The sequence below is a fragment of the Amphiprion ocellaris genome, chromosome 14 (genome assembly GCF_022539595.1).
Source record: "Amphiprion ocellaris isolate individual 3 ecotype Okinawa chromosome 14, ASM2253959v1, whole genome shotgun sequence".
NCBI classification, from domain to species: Eukaryota; Metazoa; Chordata; class Actinopteri; family Pomacentridae; genus Amphiprion; species Amphiprion ocellaris.
In genome coordinates this window covers 5,288,612-5,311,455 of record NC_072779.1, presented here as the reverse complement: position 1 = coordinate 5,311,455, position 22,844 = coordinate 5,288,612, and the positions used below count along the sequence as shown (strand labels likewise).

At 40.5% G+C, this 22,844-nt stretch overlaps 1 protein-coding gene across 7 annotated transcripts in view; it reads left to right on the top strand.

Moving 5' to 3' along the window:
- rapgef6 (Rap guanine nucleotide exchange factor (GEF) 6) overlaps positions 1-22,844 on the top strand; it is a 167,235-nt gene that overhangs the window by 120,381 nt on the left and 24,010 nt on the right. For 6 of the 7 annotated variants that reach the window (XM_055017168.1, XM_023292694.3, XM_055017167.1 and 3 more), the window contains 10 exons: positions 2,000-2,158; positions 3,333-3,485; positions 4,831-4,995; positions 6,409-6,516; positions 7,032-7,235; positions 8,212-8,320; positions 8,428-8,671; positions 15,005-15,162; positions 18,412-18,426; positions 21,789-22,029. In XM_055017168.1, coding sequence (XP_054873143.1) covers positions 2,000-2,158; positions 3,333-3,485; positions 4,831-4,995; positions 6,409-6,516; positions 7,032-7,235; positions 8,212-8,320; positions 8,428-8,671; positions 15,005-15,162; positions 18,412-18,426; positions 21,789-22,029 — 1,556 coding nt within the window. The remainder of the gene's footprint in view (positions 1-1,999; positions 2,159-3,332; positions 3,486-4,830; positions 4,996-6,408; positions 6,517-7,031; positions 7,236-8,211; positions 8,321-8,427; positions 8,672-15,004; positions 15,163-18,411; positions 18,427-21,788; positions 22,030-22,844) is intronic. The other variant, XM_055017165.1, reaches the window with a different exon arrangement.

The following is a 22,844-nucleotide window of genomic DNA, read 5'->3' as shown; positions in this document are numbered from 1 at the left end:
GTATGATCGGAGCAGTAGCTCACAAGGAAATCTGTAGAGAAAACAGAAAGCCTTTACGAAGTATTAATATATCATGCTGATTTTGCCCTGCATGTCCCATTTAGATGAATCACTGACGGAGTCATTATGACTTGCAAAATATGTTTTTATTACGTCTGCTTCATTAACGCGATTACAGTGAAGTCCCTCAGCAATTAAATTAGTATTTATCTTCATTCAGTCAGCAAGAAAGATGTGTTTGCTAGCTTGCTGAGTCTCACTTCGATTGTTCTATATAATTACAGTTGAAACATCTTAAATTTGTCTTTTATTGTCATATAAACAGGTGATGTAATGTCTTGCAAAACACTAAAATGCACACAAGAATTTAAGAGTTGGAGGATGAATTTGAATATACAGATACATCCACATATGCTGGAGTTTTAAAGAACATAGACAGGTGTTTCCTTTTGCACCGACACACACATTCCTAGTTTTCCTCCAGTCTATCCAAAGCTAATTCACAGAGAAACTGGTATGTGCAAAGTCACTGCAGTGCATAAGCCCTGTCAATCACTTGAGCTGCTACACCGCTAATTAATTAAGTTACATGCCTGAGAAACGGGAGCTCTGTCATGGCTGTTCGGTTACACGCAGCAGCATTAGAACCGACAGGGCGATAAATGGCCGTGAACCGCCGGCCCGCTAAGCTCAGGAGGACGGGAGTACACATCTGCAGGACAAAAAGCCGTAAACGCACACGCTCTGTGGAAAAGTATACACGAATAGGCGATGTGCATCGGATGTGTGTGTGTGCCTCCGTACTGTCTGTGTCGAGTCGGTTGACGGGCAGTTCTCCTCCATGCCACTGTCTCTCTGTGGATTCATGTTGAAGGTCAAAGAGAAGCACTTGGCCCCTCTCTGAAGTGAACAGGACTTTGCTAAGTGAGTGAGAGGGAAAGCAAAATAGAGAGTCTAAAGTGGTCTAACAGAAGTCAAAAGTGAGGCAAAGTGCTTCAGACGACAGATGAGAAGAGAAAATGGAAGATGAGGACTGTCAGAGTTACAGTGAAGAGTTGGACCAGCAAGATTCTTTCATTCTCCTTTTATTTGAATAATAATAAAAAAAAAATCATAAAAACAACTAATCCACTTCTGCAGGCTGCTGTAAATATTCATGATGTAAATTCAGAGAGTATATGCAATAATGACATTATATTTACATAAAACTGGTTCTCCAGAACTTTTGTTTACAGTACATATGTGGCTGATTACATTACCTTTCCTGGCTTAATAGCATTATATTATTTCCGAGTTATAAGTGGAATGACAGGGCTGACTGATGGGGAGAGAAAGCGAGAAGCACAGAGGAGAGAATTGGAGATTTGCTAGGTGAGAAACAGCAAGAGAATGAAAAGGCAATGAGGAGGAAATATCAGTTATCGCTGCGAAGGGAGCTCAGGGCTCCTTTACCCTCCCTCCATCCGCTCACACTCGGGATGAATGGCTTGTTATATTATGCCTGCCAGCATTTCCTTTTCTAAAGTCACCACCGGAGACACAATACCTCTTCACCACCGCTCTCATAGCTCACACAACACTCATTACGCTCACAATATACTGCACGTCACTCAGTAATGTATTGCCATTTTTACATTCATTCTTGTGCAGCGTTATAGCTCTGTAAATGGAGCAATTTAAAATAAAACTGTGTCAAGTGATTGTGAATAATCTTTTTTGCTGAGCCACAGTCAGGCATATTTTCGTCATGCCCCCGTGTATGATGACAATAAAGCTATTTTATTCTATTCATATGTTTGACATTTGTGTTTGTGTGCCACCTCCAGTTGTACCTTCTACTCTCAACACTACAGCAGATGTGTTGTACATTGACTTGAAAACATTATGAAAGAAAAGCAGAATGACTAGTAGTGGGACCTCTGCAGAACAGAATAGGTTTAACTTCGTGTGTTTGATGATTTTGCTCATCATTTTGTCTTCTCCATGCATCTGTCTGCAGCTGGATCTCTGGTATGTGATCCTGAATGGAGCAGTTGAGATCAGCCATCCTGACGGAAGAACAGAAAGTCTTTGTATGGGCAACAGCTTTGGCATCTCACCCTCGCTGGACAAACAGTACATGAACGGAGAAGTTCGCACAAAGGGGGACGACTGCCAGGTAAAGACCTCAAATAAAGACTAAAATGAAAAGACTCTTTGATGAGTTGCTCAGTACGAGAAGTTGATGAAGCCTCAGTGTGACAGAAGGATTGTGGGACAACTTGTTGTTGCAGTTTAAAAAAAAGACTGTTGACATTTGATGAATGACATATTTCCCTTCAAAAGTAGTGTCACTCTTTGCATACACTGACATTTGGCCGACTCCAGCGTCTGTCATGATGCAACTAGGAACTTTATTTTGTAAGACAAAAAATACTCTTATATCGCCACTGTTACCAAAACAAATAGACATTTATAATTACAAATGTTTTTGTAATAACCAGTATTTACTGTTTTTGCCTGTACCGATTCATACAGAAGTACATATATATTCTTTTTAATCTTGCTCTGCTTATCTTTACTGTGTTGCAGTGTAAAATGAAGTGCTGTTTTCATTTCTTCCTTTGACATTAGAGCAGAATGTTGCAGCCACAACAAAATAGTCATATATCTGAAATTTCCTTTTACATTTCATTCTTCATAAAAGTTGTAATTTTGAAAATTAGAATTGCTTTACTTTTAAAAAAAGGTTTGAAGGGCAGAATCTTAGTTGTCGCAGGCTTAATGTACATTTTCATTACATGGTGCATTTCTCAGATCATTTATAGCCTCGTGAGTTTCTAAAGCAAAACCAAGACTAACTATAGAGCTGAGATGTGAAAGGTAGAAGAGGCCTTGCAGCCCCTGTGTCAAAGCTGCCCAGTTCCTCCACTGTGCACATCATTTCCTGTCTTTATATACAGAGGAAGTTGCAGAGGTAGAGTTTGGTGAAGCAAATGCAGAAATTGATGATTTAGTAAAGAGAAGCACAGCAAGTGACAGCGTTTTAGGGTAGAGCCATGTCTTAGCGCTTTCTGTTCGCCGACACATCATGGGAGGTTTGTTTAGCTGCAGCTGTAGTAAAGGATGCTTCTGTGAAATGGCTGGTTGAATTGATTTTGGACCACCACTTAGTGTAGTGAAAGAACAGTGTTGCCGGACATTTCTTTCTTCATCCGTCCGTCCCTCCCATGCCGCTCTCTACCCGCCACCATGCATCTTCTGTGTTGCTGTTTGAGTACCCGAATATTGTGCACAGCAATGTCGTGCTCTACTACAAGTTCATCCGCTGTCCTCATGTCATCCTCGACCAGTTCGTCTGCATCGCCCAGGAGGACTACTGGCGCATCCTCAACCATGTGGAGAAGAACACGCACAAGGTGGAGGAGGAAGGGGAGATCGTGATGGTGAAGGAGCACCGTGAACTTGATCGCAGCGGGACCAGGAAGGGACACATTGTCATCAAGGTTGGTGATTTTTAAGTCTCAAAAAGCAGCTGTTAGATTTAAAGAAGCAGGGTCCACTGAAATTCTTCTAGACTCCCCTTTGACTTCTGATAGAGATCAATAAAGTGGCACATTATTAGCATCAAAGTGTGAACTTGCAGACATGCAAGACATTTGAGGTTCAAACACAAAGTCAAGTTAGACTAGGGTTGTTTTCTGTAATTAACTCAATACTGAAATGCATTTAACCTTGTCCAAGAGCATGTTCTAATCAAGATGAGACTGGAAAAGACCCCCAGAAGGTTTAATCTCCAAGGTTAAGGCTAAACTAATAAGCTAATAAGCACGTTTAATCTCATCCTAAGCTGGGGTTAGCATGACTAACTTCTTAAATCAGAAATTCAAGTTTTCCCTATTTTTTTCATTATTATCTACTAAATACACTAAAATGCTTTGAATTGATTTGAGTATTACCTCAGTGTCAACCGACCATTCCGTCACATACAATGTCTTGCAAAAACATGGGTGCAGCTGCTCGGTGTTCTTCGCTGATCGTTAAGAAGCACCGTTAGCGCTATTAGTGTTTGCCGGAGCATTTTCTTGTACGCTACATTGCAGTGCGTTCCAAAGCCTTTTGATCCTTTCCCCCGAATCTCCAGAGGCAGCCAGGTATTGATCGGATAATGGGCCTGAATGATTCTCTTGGCTGCTGCTCCGAGGAAAGCTGTTGGCTCTAAAAACACATCCAGTGGAGATGAGTCAATTCACAAGTGTTAGCATTTCCGCTTCTGTTTTTGGCTTTGTTCTTTCTGTGTCAGACAAAAGTGGATGCCTTTCTAGTTTCTGTTCCCTGTCAAGTGAACCGTTTCCCCCAGAAACCTTCGGCTGTGGTGACATTAACAAACTTGGCGAAACGAGAACAGTAGAGTTTGTGCGTGTTCAAAGTTTTCCATCTACTACTTATGCATAAAAATTCCGCTGTACGCAGAAATCCTGAATTCATGTATTTAGTTTCCACGCAAATCACAGCTCTGTGGTAAAACCTTGTATTTGCTCTTGTGTCAGATTTATTGTGTGTGTGTGTTTGTCTGTCTTGGCTGCATTGATGGGTGACTGACAGCTCAGTTCAATAGCTTCGTCTTTAGAGTTTATGTCCTTGTCACTTTTATGATTAATGTTGAAATAATTTATTCAAATTGCTGTGTGCTCTTGTGCCTACTTGCTTGTGTTTGTGTCTTTATAGATTATTTCAGCTGTCTTGCATGCGTGTATAAAAGTGCGCAGTATATGCTTTATGCTTTTCTATGCACATCCTTATGTGCGTGTGTGTGTGTGTGTGTGTGTGTGTGTGTATTTTTCACCCTAGGGAACCCCGGAGCGTCTGATCATGCATCTGGTGGAGGAGCCGTCGGTGGTGGACCCCACCTACATCGAAGACTTTCTGCTGACCTACAGGACCTTCCTGTCGAGTCCCATGGAGGTTGGCAAGAAGCTGCTGGAGTGGTTCCAGGTGGACAGCTTCCGAGACACGGTCAGTCTGTGTGTATGTCTACATGTAAGGCTATCTTTGTGAGGACATTCATCAGGGTTAAAGCTTAGTTTTAGGATGCAAATTAAAAGTAAGTTTGGATAAGGTGTAAAAAGTGGGGTTAGGCTTTTATTTGTGAGGGTTAAAGTTAGGATAAGGGGCTTTTGGGTATGTTTTTATAGTATTTGGGCAGTTTTATGAAAGAACACAAAGGTGAAAAGAAATGGAAAAGTTTGGAAAGTGTACCAACAAGATATGTATGTGTTGGGTTTAGAGAGAACGTGAAAGGTCAACCAGGCTATTTCACTGAGATGGGAATCTTAAGTGACTTAGGTGTAAATGCTACAAGGTAAAAAAAGTGTTGCATTGAGTTAAAACTGCTTATATTAGCTCATATTATTGTACAGTAAGTGCACAGTTTTAAATTGTGGTTTTTATGCCCTTATCAGCACTCCTGATGCTTTGTATTCATGCATGTTGCTGGAAATTTACGTGCTGTGCCGCTCACATGCCGATCAATACAAGTTCAGCTAGCTCAGCTGTCCTTGAGGCTAATAGTGATTTGTTCACGCCTGACGCTTCCATTGTCCATAACTGCTTTAACCTAAGATTAGTCTTGTACTGTCAATAGTCTTTATGTGCTTGTCATTCAGGCTTATAATCTTCAGCCCCATTCAATAGAATCTAATCCTGTACAGAATGACCAGAGAGAAAGTCATAGAATGCGTAAAGAGAAAAGATGGCGCGATAACCCAAAAGAAAAGGAGTGTGTTCATTGATTGATGCTCTGTGTTGATGCATCGGTTGCTGCTCTGACCTTTTTTAAAGGTCAGAACAATGTTTCCACCGCTGTAAATTTGCAGAAAAGATTGTTTCCCCAGTGTCTTTTGGTCTGTCTTTTTTCTTCTAATTGTTGTGGTGCAAAATTAGCCAGTCAGCTAGTGTTTTTAAAGGTTTCCTCTGCAGGCATGCACGAGGTCATTATATAGCCTCCCTGCTGATTATCATGTGTGACTAGCGAATGTGGAGTTTTTCTCCCCATAAAAGAAAGACAGAAAGATGAATTATTGACCCTTGGAGCTGCATTTTACTTGGTAACAGTGAAATTATTGAGCAAGTTATCTTTAACTGTTTTGACTTTATGTTGCCTGTACTTAAAAGAACTCATGTTGCAGAACATTTAGCCTGCTAAAGAGTCCTTGAACAGCTTACCAGCACCCAAACACCTGCAATGTCGTTAAATATGACGTTATAAATACTCTGCAAGAGCTCTCGACAAATTATTTATCAAAGCAGCTTATACTCCAACAGTTCAAGGTCTGTGAAGAAATGAAGAGTGAAAATAAATACCGGTAGCTACAGGAACTCTGTGCGCTTTGCCTCGCTGCTGAATAAAGCTGTCTCTGTGTTTCACAGGTGACTAGAATAGTGCTGCTGTGGGTCAACAACCACTTCAATGACTTTGAGGGCGACCCTGCTATGACACGCTTCCTGGAGGATTTTGAGAAACATCTAGAGGCCACAGTAAGATCAGATAACAATCTGAACTTAGTTTTAATTTCAGTGCATTTAAGTTCAGTCAATGTATTATTCACACACTTAAATTCTGTGTTTTACCTGTTGAATTGATCCAACTGCATATTTCTTTTAATGGAGAATTGCTTTATTTTTTTATGTTATCTTAATGTCTTGTGCACTTTATTTAGCATTTTACTTTCTGTATTCATCTCAAGGGTAAAGGAATGACTTCATTTAGCATATTATAGATATATATTTTATTGTGCTGATGCTGTGATGTAGCAAAGCTTCACACCTGCACTTATCACTGCAAACCACCCATAAGAAAAACCTACAGTCTTTTTGTCAGAATTGTAGCTGAGATCAAGCAATTACTCTGCTATTATTTAAGGTCTATATAAAAAAAAAAATATGATTAGAAAGTACATTTTTCATCCCAAACTACATAGCAGGCCTCAGGAGACACAAACGAAAGGAATACAGGCTCCTCAAGTTCAGAATTTTCTACCGTTTCCTTTCAGAAAATGAAAGGCCATTTGAGGCTGCTGAACATAGCCTGTGCGGCCAAGGCTAAGTGGAGGCAGATCACTCTGCAGAAGGCGTCCAGGGAGTCGCCGCTCTACTTCAGCGTGCAGGGAGGCAGCGAGAGAGGATTCGGCATCTTTGTTGAGTCGGTGGAAGAAGGAAGCAAAGCTGCAGAGGCCGGACTCAAACGGGGAGATCAGGTGACAGGACATCGTGTGGTAAAACACTGAGTGGTACCACATGATACATGGCTATCTGTGTTTTTATAAGGAATGATGTTGCCATTATACGACTAATCTGTGTACATGATGAGCAGTCTTTCATGTTTTCTATAATTTACAGACATATAGAAAAACATCTAAACTGTACCAGTACCATAGAAAAAAATGTATGTATCGAACATCAAGGATTGTTCTGTTTTGTATGTGGTCAAACTGAACTCCTGGTGGATGTATTGGCTGGTTACCCTGCCTGATTATTGCTTTAGAATTACTGCTTTGTTACTGTACTCCTCTTGTTTGCATTTATTGACTTTAGTCTGCAGTGTATGTGCTTCCTGTTGTCACAGTTCAGATATTTTTGTCTCTATGCTAAGTGTGTTGCAGAGAATAAGCGGTAAGGCATTAGTTGTTTTCATGTAGAACTGTTTGTTCTTAACGTTGTTGATAAACACAGTTAAAAAGATCTAAAAAACTCTTGTTTGCATGGCAGTCTGTGTAACCCCTATGCAACTTTATTTCACATTCCCATCTAGGGTATTTGATGCTAATCAACTCCTCTCCTATTTATGATCTCAAAATTCTGTACCGCTTTATATCGGAGATGCCGTTTTTAAATAAATATTTTATCTCCTGCAAACAGATCTATCTCCTCTAACAGTGACATGAACTGACAAGCTGCCCAGCAGTAACGCTGAGCTGCATACATCCCTTTTTGTGTCCTTAAGACAGGAGTGGGACTACATTGTTCATGCTTTTTATTTGGTAACAGATTAAGACAATCAAGACTAATATCATGACAGACAGACCAGAATGCAACTAATGTGTGATTTCAGTCAAGGATGATCTAAATCCGGGTGGTTTTGAGTGGAATTCATGTTGGTGTTTTAGTTACTCCTGAAAAGTCTAGAGGAAAAAGTCTTGATTTAATTTTGTCGTTTCATCTGTTGTGTTTCAGATCATGGAAATCAATGGCCAGAACTTCGAAAATATCTCCTTCTCCAAAGCTCTTGACATCCTGAGGAACAACACCCATCTTTCCCTCACTGTCAAAACTAACATATTTGGTGAGTGAAGCCAAGAGTCTACACAATAAGTCACAAAATTCAACAAAAACTACATTTCAGACAGAGACTAGCCATTCGTCTTCTCCTTTCTGCCTCCGTCCATCTAGTCTTCAAAGAACTCCTCAGCAGGATCGTGCACGAGAAGAAGAACGGCGGCCCTCACATCCCCAAGATCCAGGAGAAAAAAGGCAATCGCTTCTCCATCCCCGACCTTCCTGGAGACATGGAGTTCCCCACGGACCACAAGAGCACCCGGAAAATGAAGGCCAACACTGTGTCTGGAGGACGCAACAAGATCAGGAAGATGCTGGAGAAGACGCGCTTTAGCATACTGCCACCAAAACCATTCAGGTAAGAGGACTTTATCTGAACATTGCTGTCTGTATTGTATCCAGCTGTGCTAAAATGAGAACTAAATAGATTAACAGTGCTTCAATTTAAATAAGTTGTTAAAAATGTGCACATTGAGTTGAATACATAACACTATTTCAATAATTAGATGTGGCATAAGGGACAACTTTCTATCAGGTCCAGCTGAAAAGTAACATAGACTGCTCAGGGCTTTTTAATATGAACATAAATTGTGCTAATTAAATGTGGTAATTCGTCCTAAACACAATGTGGCATGAATTGAATGTCAGAAAGATTTACAGCAGATCTTTATAAGATTAGTGAGCTCAGGTGGATTTACTTCTCAGACCTCCTCTTACAAAGCAGCTCTAGAAGAAGTTGGCTTCCTCTCTGATTGGATCAGTCCGCTGCCTTCCCATCAGTTTTTCTTGTGGAAAATATCGGAGGAGTGAGCAGAAATCTAACCTTCCAGCTTTTTGACTGAACCAAGCCACTCTGTGCACCGCAGAAAGTGATAGAGAAGCACATTTCGCCCTCCTCTTTCAGCTCGTCTCGCCGGGAAATCGAGCAATTTCACCCAAACCGTTGATAATGCTTGCCCACATTTACTCCACAGTGGTGGCTCAGAGTCCATCCTGGTTCAAGCTCTGGTTTAAGAAACCTTGCTGTGAAACTGTGGTATTCACTTTTGCACTTACTGTTTTTTAACTTGTGGTTCTGTGAGATGCAGTGCTCTTTTTACTCGTGCATTTATCTCCAGCTGCTGTAATTTAGATAGGCTCCAGGCAAGTCACAAAAACACGAAAGGCATCATCATCATCATATAAGCATTGTTAAGTGTCATCCATAACCAGCCATTGTACTGGCGGCATCTGGAGCAATTGTGCAGATGAGGCTCACATTCAATATTCCACCCGTTGCGTGCTGATACAGAGTTGATTTCATTTCATCATTTCATGCCTCTCAAGGCCTCATTTAACTCTGTACTGTGTCGGAGCTGGAGAGAGAGAGGACGCCGTTCTGGCCCTGTTAATTACAGAGCCAACTTGCTCAACGTAAACTCACACACACATTCACAGACACTATCGCTTTTCTCTCTCTCCACTCTATCAGTTTCCAGCTCGGCTGTGATTGCGTCCACAAAGCAGCACAGTTTGCATGAAAACTGAACGCGCTCGGCCTCATAATGCAACACGCCATCACACGGCTATTGATCCGACTCGGTGCACAGCTTCCAAACAAGGACTTTCATTGTTTTGTATTTTTATTTTATTTTATTTTTTGACTAGTTGGATCAATTCAAACGAGTCTTTGGTTCAAAGGAATCAGCGACTGATTAAAGGGACTGAAGATGAGACGGGCGATTTGGGTCAATCAGGACTCATCATTAGTGTCTGTTGGGGGATGAAACTCTGAGATGAGGCAGTTTTGTAAAGTTGTGTACCCTGTGTGTGTGTGTGTGTGTGTGTGTGTGTGTGTGTGTGTGTGTGTGTGTGTGTGTGTGTGTGTGTGTGTGTGTGTGTGTGTGTGTGTGTGTGTGTGTGTGTGTGCATGTGTGCATGTATGAAAAGGTACAGGCTGTTCTGAAGACAGTGTAATTTTCTGGTGTTTTTAGGTACAAACACATTGGACTCGCTGTCTTTTTAAGGACACATTGGCTCTCACACACATGCAACCTGAGACCACCGTTGCTATGGTGCACCGTCTCTCTCAGCAAAAGTGACATTTCACTGCTTTTGCTCGCTTTTTAAACATTTTCTAAGATGAATTAAAGCAGATAACCTTGCTTAACAACTTAAACTGCTATTCAGTTGCTCTTGTCCAGGTAGCAGGCTTTGAAACCAAACATCACCGCTGCTGCTTCTCTCCGTTCTTGGCTGACATTGTACTACACTTCAGACCAGGATTTTATATGACAAGGGCACAATGGCAATAAACAAGTTGCTTTTCTGCCAAATTAAGATGTCCAGCTCTGTGTATTTACCTTCATCCTATATCATCCAGCCCAGCTGATTTATATTCCACAGAGTGGAAAGCAATAGACAGAGGTTCTAGCCTCTACTCTGTTTGTCTCAGAAGTCTAGGTGATTTAGTGAGATGAAGATAAACCCCATAATTCTCCATGTCCCATGATAGCATTTTCATCCTCACTACTTCTTTGTGGTACAACTACATGTGCTGCATGTGGTATTACAATAATTAGTGTGTTATTAGGTGTTTGTGCATCCCAGCATTCACCATATGTGGCATCTACATTTTACTGACAATTCACTGCACTGCACTAAGCATTGCTGAGAAGATTACAACTGACTCACTTGAGCAGCTGATAGAAAGAATGTTTGTGGACTAGCTGCTCTCCAAAGCTCCAAAACCGCTTGTTTTTAGGAAGACGTGGGGAGAAAACCAGGATACAAATACAGTACCTGGCTTTCATCAGCCCTCCTGACCAATCAGAGCACATGAGGCTTTTCATGAGGGGGACCTAAAAGACTCAGTTGCTACAATAGACTATTTTAGACCAGAAGATTAAAAACAAATACATATGAGGAAATTGGTTGTTTATTGAGCATTAAAGCATGTAAAAATATTCTAGCTGACTGAAAAATGAAATTAGAAACCTGTAAATGGTCATAATATGGGCTGTTTAATGCAGCATTAATAGTAGAAACTCAAAACTGTAGAGTGGAAATTGTATTTTTCCAGACAAAATGCCGGTTTACTAATTTCTCGTAACTGGTTCCCTTCATTTCCATGTTCAGGTTCTCTAATAACTTGTAACCTACAGAGTAGTGTAATCTAAATTTACACTTCCAGAGATCTAGATTCTGCATTTGTTTCCATTTTAATTTGCAAACCAGATTGTTTCAGACAGACATTGATGAAAAGATGACTGTTTGGTAGGCGGACTGGAGTTGTGGAACAGACAGTGATGGAAAACATGGTGCTGGAATCGATTTCCTTTAATATTTGCATGTAAAGTTTCATAAACATCATTGAATTAATGCCTGCAGCAGACTAAGGCCCACACTGCTGACCAGGTCGAGATGTGTTAGTGACCAAGACACAGCACTCATATGATGAAGATCATTGTTGCATTATACTGGTGCGTAATTTCATATTTCATATTGTTTGTCATTTTAATTGTAACCAACAGCAAGTGGAGCTGCACTGATTGGTTGGTTGATTAGTACAACAACAGAAAATTCCTGTGCAACTACTTTTAATTACTGAGTTTTATCCACTTTTTAAACTTTTTTGCTGCCTTTTTGTCTTATGTGATATGAAACTAAATATGTTGTGTCTTTTCGCTGCTGGTTACACAAAACAAGACACTGCAAGATATTGATTCTTTGGAAACTGTGATAGGTATTTGTCACGCTACTTTAACATTTAAACTACGGCTGTCTGACATTTTATAGGCCAGACAGTTGAACAATTTTTTAAGACAATAATTGGCAGGTTAATTTGTAAAGAAAATAATTGGCTTTTCTTCTCAAGATACAAATAGGTTTTGTCTTTGTGTGGAAAAAAGAAGGTACAAGTATGTTTTTGTTTTTTTTGGTTTGCCTTTGTAAAGGTTATAATTATCTGTTATTGTTGAAACAATAGAGACATGTTGAGTTAATAATGTTATGACAGATGTAATTCTGTTATTTAGCCTACCCTCATTCACTTGAATGGTGTTGAAAAATGAGAATAATTCTTGATTCCTGACAGTTTGTGACACTGCTATCTGTCTATGAGTCTATGCTGACATTATGAAACTGCTCCTGACATTTTTCTGCCTCTTTATTTCAGCAAACCTGTCACTGTGCCTAAACTTTGCCTGTCCTATATCCTGTCATGTTTGTTTGTATTGTTTTAAATGTGTGTGTGAAGAAAAAGAGGACTTTCCTTTCATGCACAGGCTTTGTCACACCGCTGCATTGGTGTCGCTGAATCGCTTCAGCAGAGCTCTGCTGCTTCAGTCGTTTTTCTTTTTTCCTTTTTTTTTCACACTTTTCAATGTCGTCTCTCTCCCCGTTTGTCTCCGCTGCTTCAGGGGCCTGTTTGGGTAAGATCTCTTGTGTAACTCCCCATCCTCCAACCATTTGATTCAGTATCCATCTGCAGACCTGCTACCACACAGCAGGCAGCCTCACACACACACACACACACACACACACACACACACACACACACACACACACACACACACACACACACACACACACACACACACTCACCCGCATTGCTGACCTTCAGCAACACGACTAGAGGACTACATTTGTAGGTTTCATGCTATTTCCTTCTACTCACGAATCCCACTTTTCTGCAAAGTCAACGTGCTCCTCCTACTCATTTTTCTCATTCAGGCTCTGCAATTAAATTTATGTTCGGGACCTCTTTGTGTACTTACAGTAGGTTGTTCAGCCAAATGCACTCCGTAGGGATGTTGCACAAAATATCAAGAAGGAGTTAGTTTATTGCAGCGTTTAACAGCAGAGAGAAATGTTTTATTGGCCGCAGATGCTTTTGATTTGTTTAACAGTCAGTACAAGTGGCATCTGTGTAAATCAGATTAATACTTGTATGCATAAAACTTAAAAGTTTGCCCTCATGCTTTGTCTTTTTCAGTAAACTAATACATTTTTAAAACGTGTCTAAAACCAAATTTGTTTGAATGAATGGATATCAATACTTGTAGTTCTGATTCAGATTACAAAATGGCTCTACATGTTTATTATCATCAGGTATTAGTACATCTCTGCCCTGACCTTCATTGTTCAAAGTGTGAATATCATTACAGTCTGAGTTCTCCCAAGAGCTAACAATGTCTTAGTGTAGTCCTTTGAGCCCCAGGCTTTCCTTATCTGTCTCAATTTCACCACTATCTTCTTCCTAAATCTCCCTTTCCTTTCTGTCCTACCTTTTCACAAAGCTGGGAAATATTTAATCTACCTATTTCCTCTTCTTTTTCTTGCCCGTTCCTCATCTACCTGTATCTGTTTTTGCCGTCCTTCCGTCTTTTTCCATCTTTTTCTCTTTGTTCCATCCTGTCGCTGCGGCGCCCATCGGCTGGTGATCCAAAGATTACAGAGGCTTTGCTACAGCAGCACGTAGCTGTGTTAGCGGAAGCCCTGCATTAGTGCACCATGTTCCAGTACATACTGTACAGACACACAGACCTAGAGGGAAGTTACAGTTAGTATGCAGGCAGAACAGATGAACTCCGAGTCTCAGATGTTACAGTTTCAAACTCACAAGGAATCTGTGTCATGTGTGTCTAAGATTATTAAATCATTACAGCATTCAAGTGCTTATTTTCAGCCTGAAACACTTTAAATTCACATATTTTAAATGGATAAAGTAAATTTTAAGAGTTCTCCAAGATGTTATTGAACAGTCAGATGGCCCTGTTTATCATTTGAGGCCAGACAATGGAAAATCAGAATACCTCTCCTGCCTGTCTGTGGGTTTGTTTCCATATATAGCTGCCATTTCCATCACGTTTGCTGATCCAGGCAGTCTAATGAGGCCATTAATGTAAAGGTTGATGTTTGCATATCCCTGAGCAGACCTGAGGAGACAGGTAGGAAGGCGCCGGACACACAAAGAAGAGAGCAAAAGGCCCAAACACTCACACAAAGAGATGCTTTTACGAGCTAAGAGCAGGAACCGGAACATACAAATGTGCAAATAAAGACACCTGCAAAGTAAAGAATGTGAATAACATGCTCATAACTTACCGCTTACTTTCAAATGTCCTTCTCTGTTCCCAGTGTTGGTTCTGTGTTGGCTTGTGTACGCCATCGTCTTGTGTGTGTTTGGTGACCATGTGTGTCTCTATCCGTGAATGCTCCTTATCAGTTCCTGCCATTCATGAACTCTCCTCATGGGTGAATTTCGGCAGTGTCACGGCTGCATATTAAAAGACAAATATAATTGTGCTGATATTTTGTGTTGTCATTCTGCAGGAGTAGACATTTTGATTAAATCTCAGTTTTTGCCCCTCTCTGTTATGAGTTGTGATTTTAATATGTTCCCAAGATGAAGGGAAATGCACTCATTCTAGTTCCTGCGCGTGAAACTCATATAACAAAAGGGGATAAAAAGGTTTTGGTATTTTTTTTTTATAAATGTCTACTGCTGCAAAAAAAAAGCCAAAAAGTTAATTTAAGAACATTAGGTTCGTTTTCAATGGAGTTAGTCTGATTTTCTGTATCTCTCTCTCTCTCTCTCTCACACCCTTTTTCTGTTGAATTAAAATCCTTCCTATCCCCAACTTCAACCTTCACCTCCCTGTTTTTGTCCGCACTCGTCCCGCTGTTGCTCCCCCGATTCCTTCTCCAGTGATGGTGGCATGGGTCAGTCTCAGGATGACAGCATCGTGGGCACCAAGCAGTGTCGTCACAGCGTCGCCATCATGCCGATTCCTGGAAACCTCTCATCCAGCAGCCCGGACCTGCTGCAGCCGGCGACCAGCGTCCTCGACTTCTCCAACCCTGCAGGTAAGAAGCAACTGTTAATGCAGCGACATCAAGGGCCCCAGTGTGGACATGACTGTGAAATATTCATCTACTGCTCTTCTTTTGTGGACTTCAGGTTTACAAAAGTTTACAAGAACATCACCATTTTCTTATGAGTTTTTAATGACACCCTCCAGATTTTTACAGTTGATTGTTGTGGTTCGTTGAAGTAAATTACAGTTATCAGAAAATACCCTCATTAAAAAGAGGTCATATCTTGAAAGAAACATGACAGTCAGACGTGAAATAAACCCTACGTCAATCAAATGTATTTGGAAGTGATGGGAAACAGTCACATTGCAATTACTGCACAGATGCACCCAATTTCTAGCAAATTTGATATTACTTTAATGAATGAATTGTCTTTGTATGGTGTTTTTGTGGCTGGCTTACAAAAGAACCAGCACCAGTTTTAGACAAGAGCCAACAACAACTTTAGAACGTCCCTACCCATTAAACATCAGAAATTGGTAGAAAAATGTTTTTCCTGATATTTATTTCTCTTTTGGTTGTCTGGGATGTTCGCTAAACTGTTTCCCCACAATTTGTTTTAATAGCCTCCAGCTGTGAGCAGCTCCTCAGTTTTCTCAGCAAAACACTGTGACATATTAGTGAAGACACCACATTCTAAACACCTGCCTGAAATGACAGCAGAATTGGGATACAACTCCATTTTTTTCTTTCCAGCGAGCGATTATTACTTGCATCTTTCTGTCTTTTGCCTCTGGTTTGTTCACAACCAGTATGAACTGGTCTCAAAGTTCTAGAGTTTTCTAGATCTCAGCAGAATTATCCTTTATTGTCCCAGAGATAAAGAGTCTTGGGGGACATTGTGCTAAGACTTTCTTATTAAAAAACATTTGATGGTTGTTTCTGTCACATATCTTGATAAAAAATGACAACCTCAAATTTGTCTCTTGCAGAAAAATTCATACATTTGATTGAACCAGTCCACATTTATGCAAATAAGGCTCTTGTTGCAAAACATGAATTCAGATGATGCTGTTTTTTAAGTACTTTGGGTCTCAGGGAAGCAATGCTTTCATCGCATTTGTTTGTAGCTGTTAATGACCTCTGTGAGCTCAGTCATCGCTGGATATTTCAGGTTTCTCTGTCACAGTTCAGGGTTTTCTCTCCTGAAGCTGTTTGTCACACTTGACTTGAGACCTCGGCCTCATTGAGCTGTGAAAGCCACTTGTGGAGCGAAGGACTCCGGTGCTCAGCGACTGTACTGAGAGGCGCTGAGCAAACAAACTCTCACCCTTGAACATCATCGTGTAAAGCATCCATATGAGGATTGTAGTATGGGTTTCTTTCTCCTTGAAATTCAGCCAAACTCCTCAAAACACTTGTGCTGACAAAGGAGCACATTCACTTACTCAAAGTAAACTCACAGAGGTTTCTTACAGCGGTGGACACACAACCTGAGGTCTTTTGTTTTTGAAGTGTCACAGAGCTTTTTGCAGAATTGTGTCCGTCTGACAGGAATTAACCTCCTGGACTATCAGAGTTTTTTAATCCTTTCCTGTCTGACGGGTTTCTGAGACCATAATTATTTAAACTAACATGAAGTACACACAAATTCCCCGTGGGCTTGTGTGGGTTATTTATGTGTGTGTAGGAAGAAAGATTGAAAGAAGGGAGGGCAAGAAAGGGAAAGTTGAAAGGTAAAAGAGAGCGAGGGAGAGAATATGGTCCTGATTTATTCCAGCAGCCATTTGTCAGGGAGCTGCACACACACACACACACACACACACACACACACACACACACACACACACACACACACACACACACACACACACACACACACACACACACACATACATGCTCCTGTGCACAAATCCAGTTTGTAGACCTATACATCACATGTGGTTGTGTTATACTACAGTACAAACACACAACTGTGCCACATTAATCATCCACCATTAGTTCAAGTTTCCTTTAGTGCTCTGGCCTCCCATTAGGTTTAATAGTGGAGCACAGAATGGCCTCCTTAAACAAAACCTGCTTTTCCAGATGCTCTGCAGAGCTTGTAATATCCCCCACAAAAGTCCTAATTATAAATACATTAACATAGAGAGCTGAAGTGCAGATGTACCAATATCTCTCTCCCTTCACCCATACTGGCCAGCATTAGCATGCATACAGTGCTCTCTCTCTCTCTAGCTTTGGATTATTTTTGAATGTCTTTGTCTCTTTGGGATATTGTTTCGGATTCACTTTGGATCTATTTTATAGTTTTAGACGACTCTTGGGTTGTTTTAACGTGTCATATCATATCAAATCTGATTGTAATACAAACATTTTTCATGAATTTATATTTGTGTTTGATTTTGTGGCATATTTGGTGCTATTTGTCTCATGTATTTTGTTGTGGTGTCACTGTTGTCACTGCATATCTTAGCAAGAATGCTATTTGTCTCAATAAGGCTGTCTTGGTTAAATAAACGTTTAAAAATATATATAAATATATAGATATATATATCACCATGTATTGGTTGAATGTCACTGAATTAGAAATATTGGTGGAAGTAATTAAAGCTTAAACTGGGTAGAATTTTTTTAAATCTACTTTGGTTTAAGTTAATCAATAAAAATAACTAATGATTAATGGATTAATAGATCAACTATAGTTTTGGCCAATTTTGCCATTTTGATAATCATTTAAATCATTTCTAAAAAGGGAAAATGCAAACATATCTCTGCTTTCTGTTTTGCTGGGGTGATAGTTTGCTGCTTCCTTCTGTCTTTTTTCTAATATTTAACTAATTGAAAGAATAATCAATCAAGTAAAAATCAGAGACTAGAAGCATAAATGTTTTCTTCAGCGACTGCATGCTGCTTATATCTAGTCTCATGTTTCCACAGTGACATTGTGTCTTCTCTGTGGGAAACCATGCCCTCAGATCCTCAGTTTCTTCTGTTTTTCTGTCCTTGTTTCTTTTTCCCTCCTCTACCATTTCCCCCAATCCTTTCCTCTCTCTCTCTTTCTTCTCGCATCTCCCTCGCTGTGATTTTAAACAGATGTTTTAGTGTCGACGTGTTGAGTCATACTCTGCTTCTCTGGTTTCCCATGAGCAGATCAAGGCGACAGTAGAAAACTCCGCTGGTCTTTCCTCCTTCTTTCTTCTGTCATGATGTTTCCAACCGCTGTGGCTCTTTGAGCTCCTCCCACACTCTCGTTCACTCATTCACTGTGTTTTCTCTTTTTCTTCTCTGCTTGCCAAGCCCTGGGACTGTACTGTAAGTATAAATACTTTCACTGCCACTGTTTGGTTGTGCTTCAGTAAATGTTCCCCACAACAGTTCCCTGCATCCTGATGTTGTTCTTTAATTCATGAACTTCTTTTTTTCCACACTAATCTTTGCATCTCTGCATCCATGAACTGCATCTTTCAGGTTTTGGGCCTTGAAGTGTGTTTATAGATTTTCCACTTGTCTGAATTTGTGGCATTTTAAGACATTTTAGTTGGTTTTCATGCTGTATCTGAGGAGTGAAATAATCGTGCTTGTAAGATTGATTTCTTGTCAGTCAAATAAGCGGCACCACTCCAGCCACGAAGACAAAAATTAACATGAAGTATCGAGGAATCGAAGAATGCGACTTCACTGTGTTTTCTTATTAGTTTTTTGGACAAAACCTGACTCTCATTACAAACAGGCTACAGAGACCACACTTGTTTGTAGGATGAATTCATTGTTAGTTCAAGTGCCTTCAGGGGATCTGGTTATAATAATAAAAGCATTAAAAAACGCTAGCCTTACACTTTAAGGTACAAGCTTAAGAGCGTGCTCAGGAATTGAATATTTTTTCATTAGATTTCATACATCAGAGTCCCCTGTGTTTCTCTCCAGCCACTGTACTCTGCTGTCTTCTCAGGACCCCCAGCCATCATACCCAGCTCTCTTCTGCTCTGCTCTGGATGCTTTCACTTGTGATTTATGCCTTCCGACTGTATGATGGAGTGACTGGGAAAAGCTTTGGCAAACAGTAGAAAGGAGGGCGAGGAGGAGGAGGAGGCTTGTGGGAAGTGTGTAGCCTCTCTTAGTGCTGTGTTTGCAAAAAAAAAAAAAAAAACAACCATGAAGACTTTTTTCTTTCTTGTTTAGAAATCCTCTTTGGATTCAGTCCATCGGTAAATCCTCTGCTGATGGTGAAAATGAACGATGCTTTATTAAAGATGATAATTGATTGGCTGTTTGGCTGGGTGGGCAGCGATTGTCCTCCTGTGTGCGGGTCAGGTCGCAGCTCGTCCAGAGGATTAAACATGATTAGGCGCCCCTCCCGGATATGATAGCCGGCTATTTATCCGAGGGCTTCCCACACTCTCATCACAAATCACAGCTAATGAGACACAAAGCATTTAGCTTCCAGTCAGCCCACTCTCACCACCCCGCTGCACATAAACAGAGAAGCTCTCTTCTGCTGCAGCAACATGGAGGGAGGAGAGAAAGCTGCAGTCAATATTCTGATGCAGGCTTTGATTAATAGAAAAAATACAATGTGCATATCTCCATCTTCAGCATAAAAGTCAGCGATCATTTGACTGGCATGCAAAGTGTATGTGTCCTGTGATTGAAATCAATAAGCTCACAGTCCATAAAGAGGTCATTCATATCTAAGAAAGGCAGCGAGTGTGAAAGCATCAATATGTTCTCAATCCAAGAACCAGCAGATACAAAATGGAAAAAACGCTGAAGAAAAAATGTCAAAGCAGAAAAACACCTTGATGCTTGCTTTCAAATAAAGCAATAAAAGCCTATAAATGTGCTTTCACAGTACAGAAATGATATTAAATGTCATATGAAGTGAGAGAAAATTTTATTCTAAAGCGGTCTAAAAGAAAATACATCAGTACTTTCTTGTCAAAATGCCATATATTAATTTCACTTGCAAAGATGAAACTGAAAGCAGCAGCAGAATGTACCCCCCCCACACCCACACCCCCCCACCACCACCTCCACAACATGCAGCTCCTTAAACAAACAGCGGTGATTGATTTCCTGCATTCGCTCAAACAATATTGTTATTGGTTTTGCCTTGGGCAATTTGTTTCTGCTTATTGTGCTGCTGCTGTAATGATGATAATGATGGTGGTCACACTTAAAGTCCCACACAGTCGCAGACAGATCAGAGATCTGTGCTGTAAAAGGGTGAAGGTAATGACTCTGTGTCTTCATCTGTTTCTCTTTGATGAACAAGAAGCAGCAGGGTTGCTTGTGTGCATTTGCATTAACATGCATTTGAACAAAGTCATCAGTCAGATGCACATTTTATCTTCTCTAGACGCCACATTCTCTTCATGATCTGACTCCATTTGCAACCTCTGTGGCCACATGTGATCAAACGAAGCGACACAGAACATGTGAACGCATGCACACACATTACTGCTTTATGGCAACTTAATTTGCTTGTCCAACTCTCTCTCCACTTGCCACTGAGCGCCGTTCATAAGTCATTCTTTTAAAGCTCCTGGGCTGCCTGTGGCTAATGGGCCATACCCTCTTCCTTACTCAAACACTGGGATCTTTAATGCAGTGTTTCGCTCCATTATTTAACACACATCACACCGTGCAAGTCGCGTGCAGATGCTCAGGCATCAGCAGCCCCACGAATCTGTAGTCACCGCTAACATTCAAGCTTTTATTTTGGCCTAAATTAAGCAACAGTACTGCATTACACCTTCAATACCCTGAAATGTCGTTGGGTTCGTGGCTTTGTTGTTGGCTTAATAATATGTGTTCCTCATATGCTCTGAGTAACAAGGTCATCTATTAAACTTTTAGCTCAAAATGATATATTATGTGGTGCTACAAACAAACCTACCACCAGGAGACATGAGTAAAAGTACAGATGATGCAAGATAAATATGTAGCTTTCCAAGTTGAATGATGAGCTGACTGCTACGCTCTGCATTCATTCCAGGTGTACCAGCTTCATGCCTGCATGCATGCATGATTTCCCTTGTCCTTTCTGGGTTTATATGTTCTTGTTTATCTGTTTTGCTTTAAGGTTTTAACTAAAAGGCTGTAGTGTTCATGTTTACCGTGATATCTGAGGGACCTGTGTGTGTCTTTATGTGTCCCCAGTGTCATAACAATAGTTGTTTTTGATGCACGGTGTAAGAATAACTGCAGTTTGTGTGTTTTTATGTGTATGTATGTCGCAGTTAGATGAGAAATATTGCAGAAATCCATAAAAAATCTGCTTTTAAAATGATTTGAAAAATTTGAAAATGCCATGTTTTGGTTGAATAAGGTAATTTAGAAATGTCAAAGGTAAATGCAAAATGTTGGATATGTTGAACTGTTTTTTTGAATTCAATTTTATTTAACACCAGAAGCTAATGTATCTTTGTTCATTTGGTTTTATACCAGAGGCGTTTTGGCAGGAAAGAAAGTCAGACCGTAAATCTTGTCAACCGAAAGCTCTTAATAATAAAATAAGGAAAATGCAATTAAACTTCATTAAACTGCTTTAAAACTACTGTATTATTCTGCCATTGACTTTATTACATTTAGCTTCCTCATAGTGTTGCCATCATCTCATCCAGCCCTAATTAGTCACTGATCGTTCCCTTGTTTCCTTTCAATTCTCCTCTCAGATATCCCAGACCAGGTTATCCGGGTGTTCAAGGCCGACCAGCAGAGCTGCTACATCATCATCAGTAAGGACACTACTGCCAAAGATGTCGTCGCCCACACTGTCAATGAGTTCAGTCTCATCGCAGCACCAGAAACCTACTCCCTGTGCGAGGTATCTGTCAGCCCGGAGGGAGTCATAAAGCAGCGCCGCCTTCCCGACCAGCTCTCCAAACTGGCTGATCGGATTCAGCTCAACGGCAGGTAGGAAGCAGCAATATTCTAATATCTGGGGTTAAAAATTTCTCCAAAGTGAGCCCAAATTGTTGCAGGCCTTTCTGTATTTAAATCACACGTGACAGCAAACAAGAATACTTTAATTAACCAAGAGGCACTGTATTTTATGGACAGGGAAGCACACTGGTCATGGAAAAAGGCATGGTTTTCTACTTAAATCTGATCCACAGTTGGGAATCTTGGACCAGAAAGCAGCTGGAAGTGGAACAGAGGAGTTAAGGATTTATATAAACCTATGTCATGTTGAAGGCTTCAATGACTAAACCAAAGCCATGACCTGTCGGAGTTGGACTCAAAGCCCATAACCATGAGACATGATGGGGTTTTCCTCCTCTTTGCAAGAGTATTTCGGAGTTGTTTCAAATTACAAAAGTTCTCACAACCCTCAATGATTTATACAACTACTGAAAGTTTTATTCTCAAAATAGATTTACAGCCCTGCACTGAACATGAATTTCATCTAGTAAAACATCTTCACCAGATTATTCCTAACACAGCAGCTTCAAACTTCATAGCATCCGCTTGAGTCGAGCTCTACTAGAAAGTCGGTCACATACTGTACGTATATAATGATTGAATTCTTCTAAAGCAGTGGTTCTTGGTCCTGAGGATGCAGGTTCTGAGATGTAGTTAATTCGCTAAACATTTCCTGGCAGCACGGCTTGAATGAAACCCAGCAGGAGTCCATTTCCTGAGGAACAGAAGTCAGAACTGCTGTCCTAGTTCAGTGGAATGATGAATTAAGTGGTGTTACACCTTGAAAGAGCTGGAAACAGTTTTTG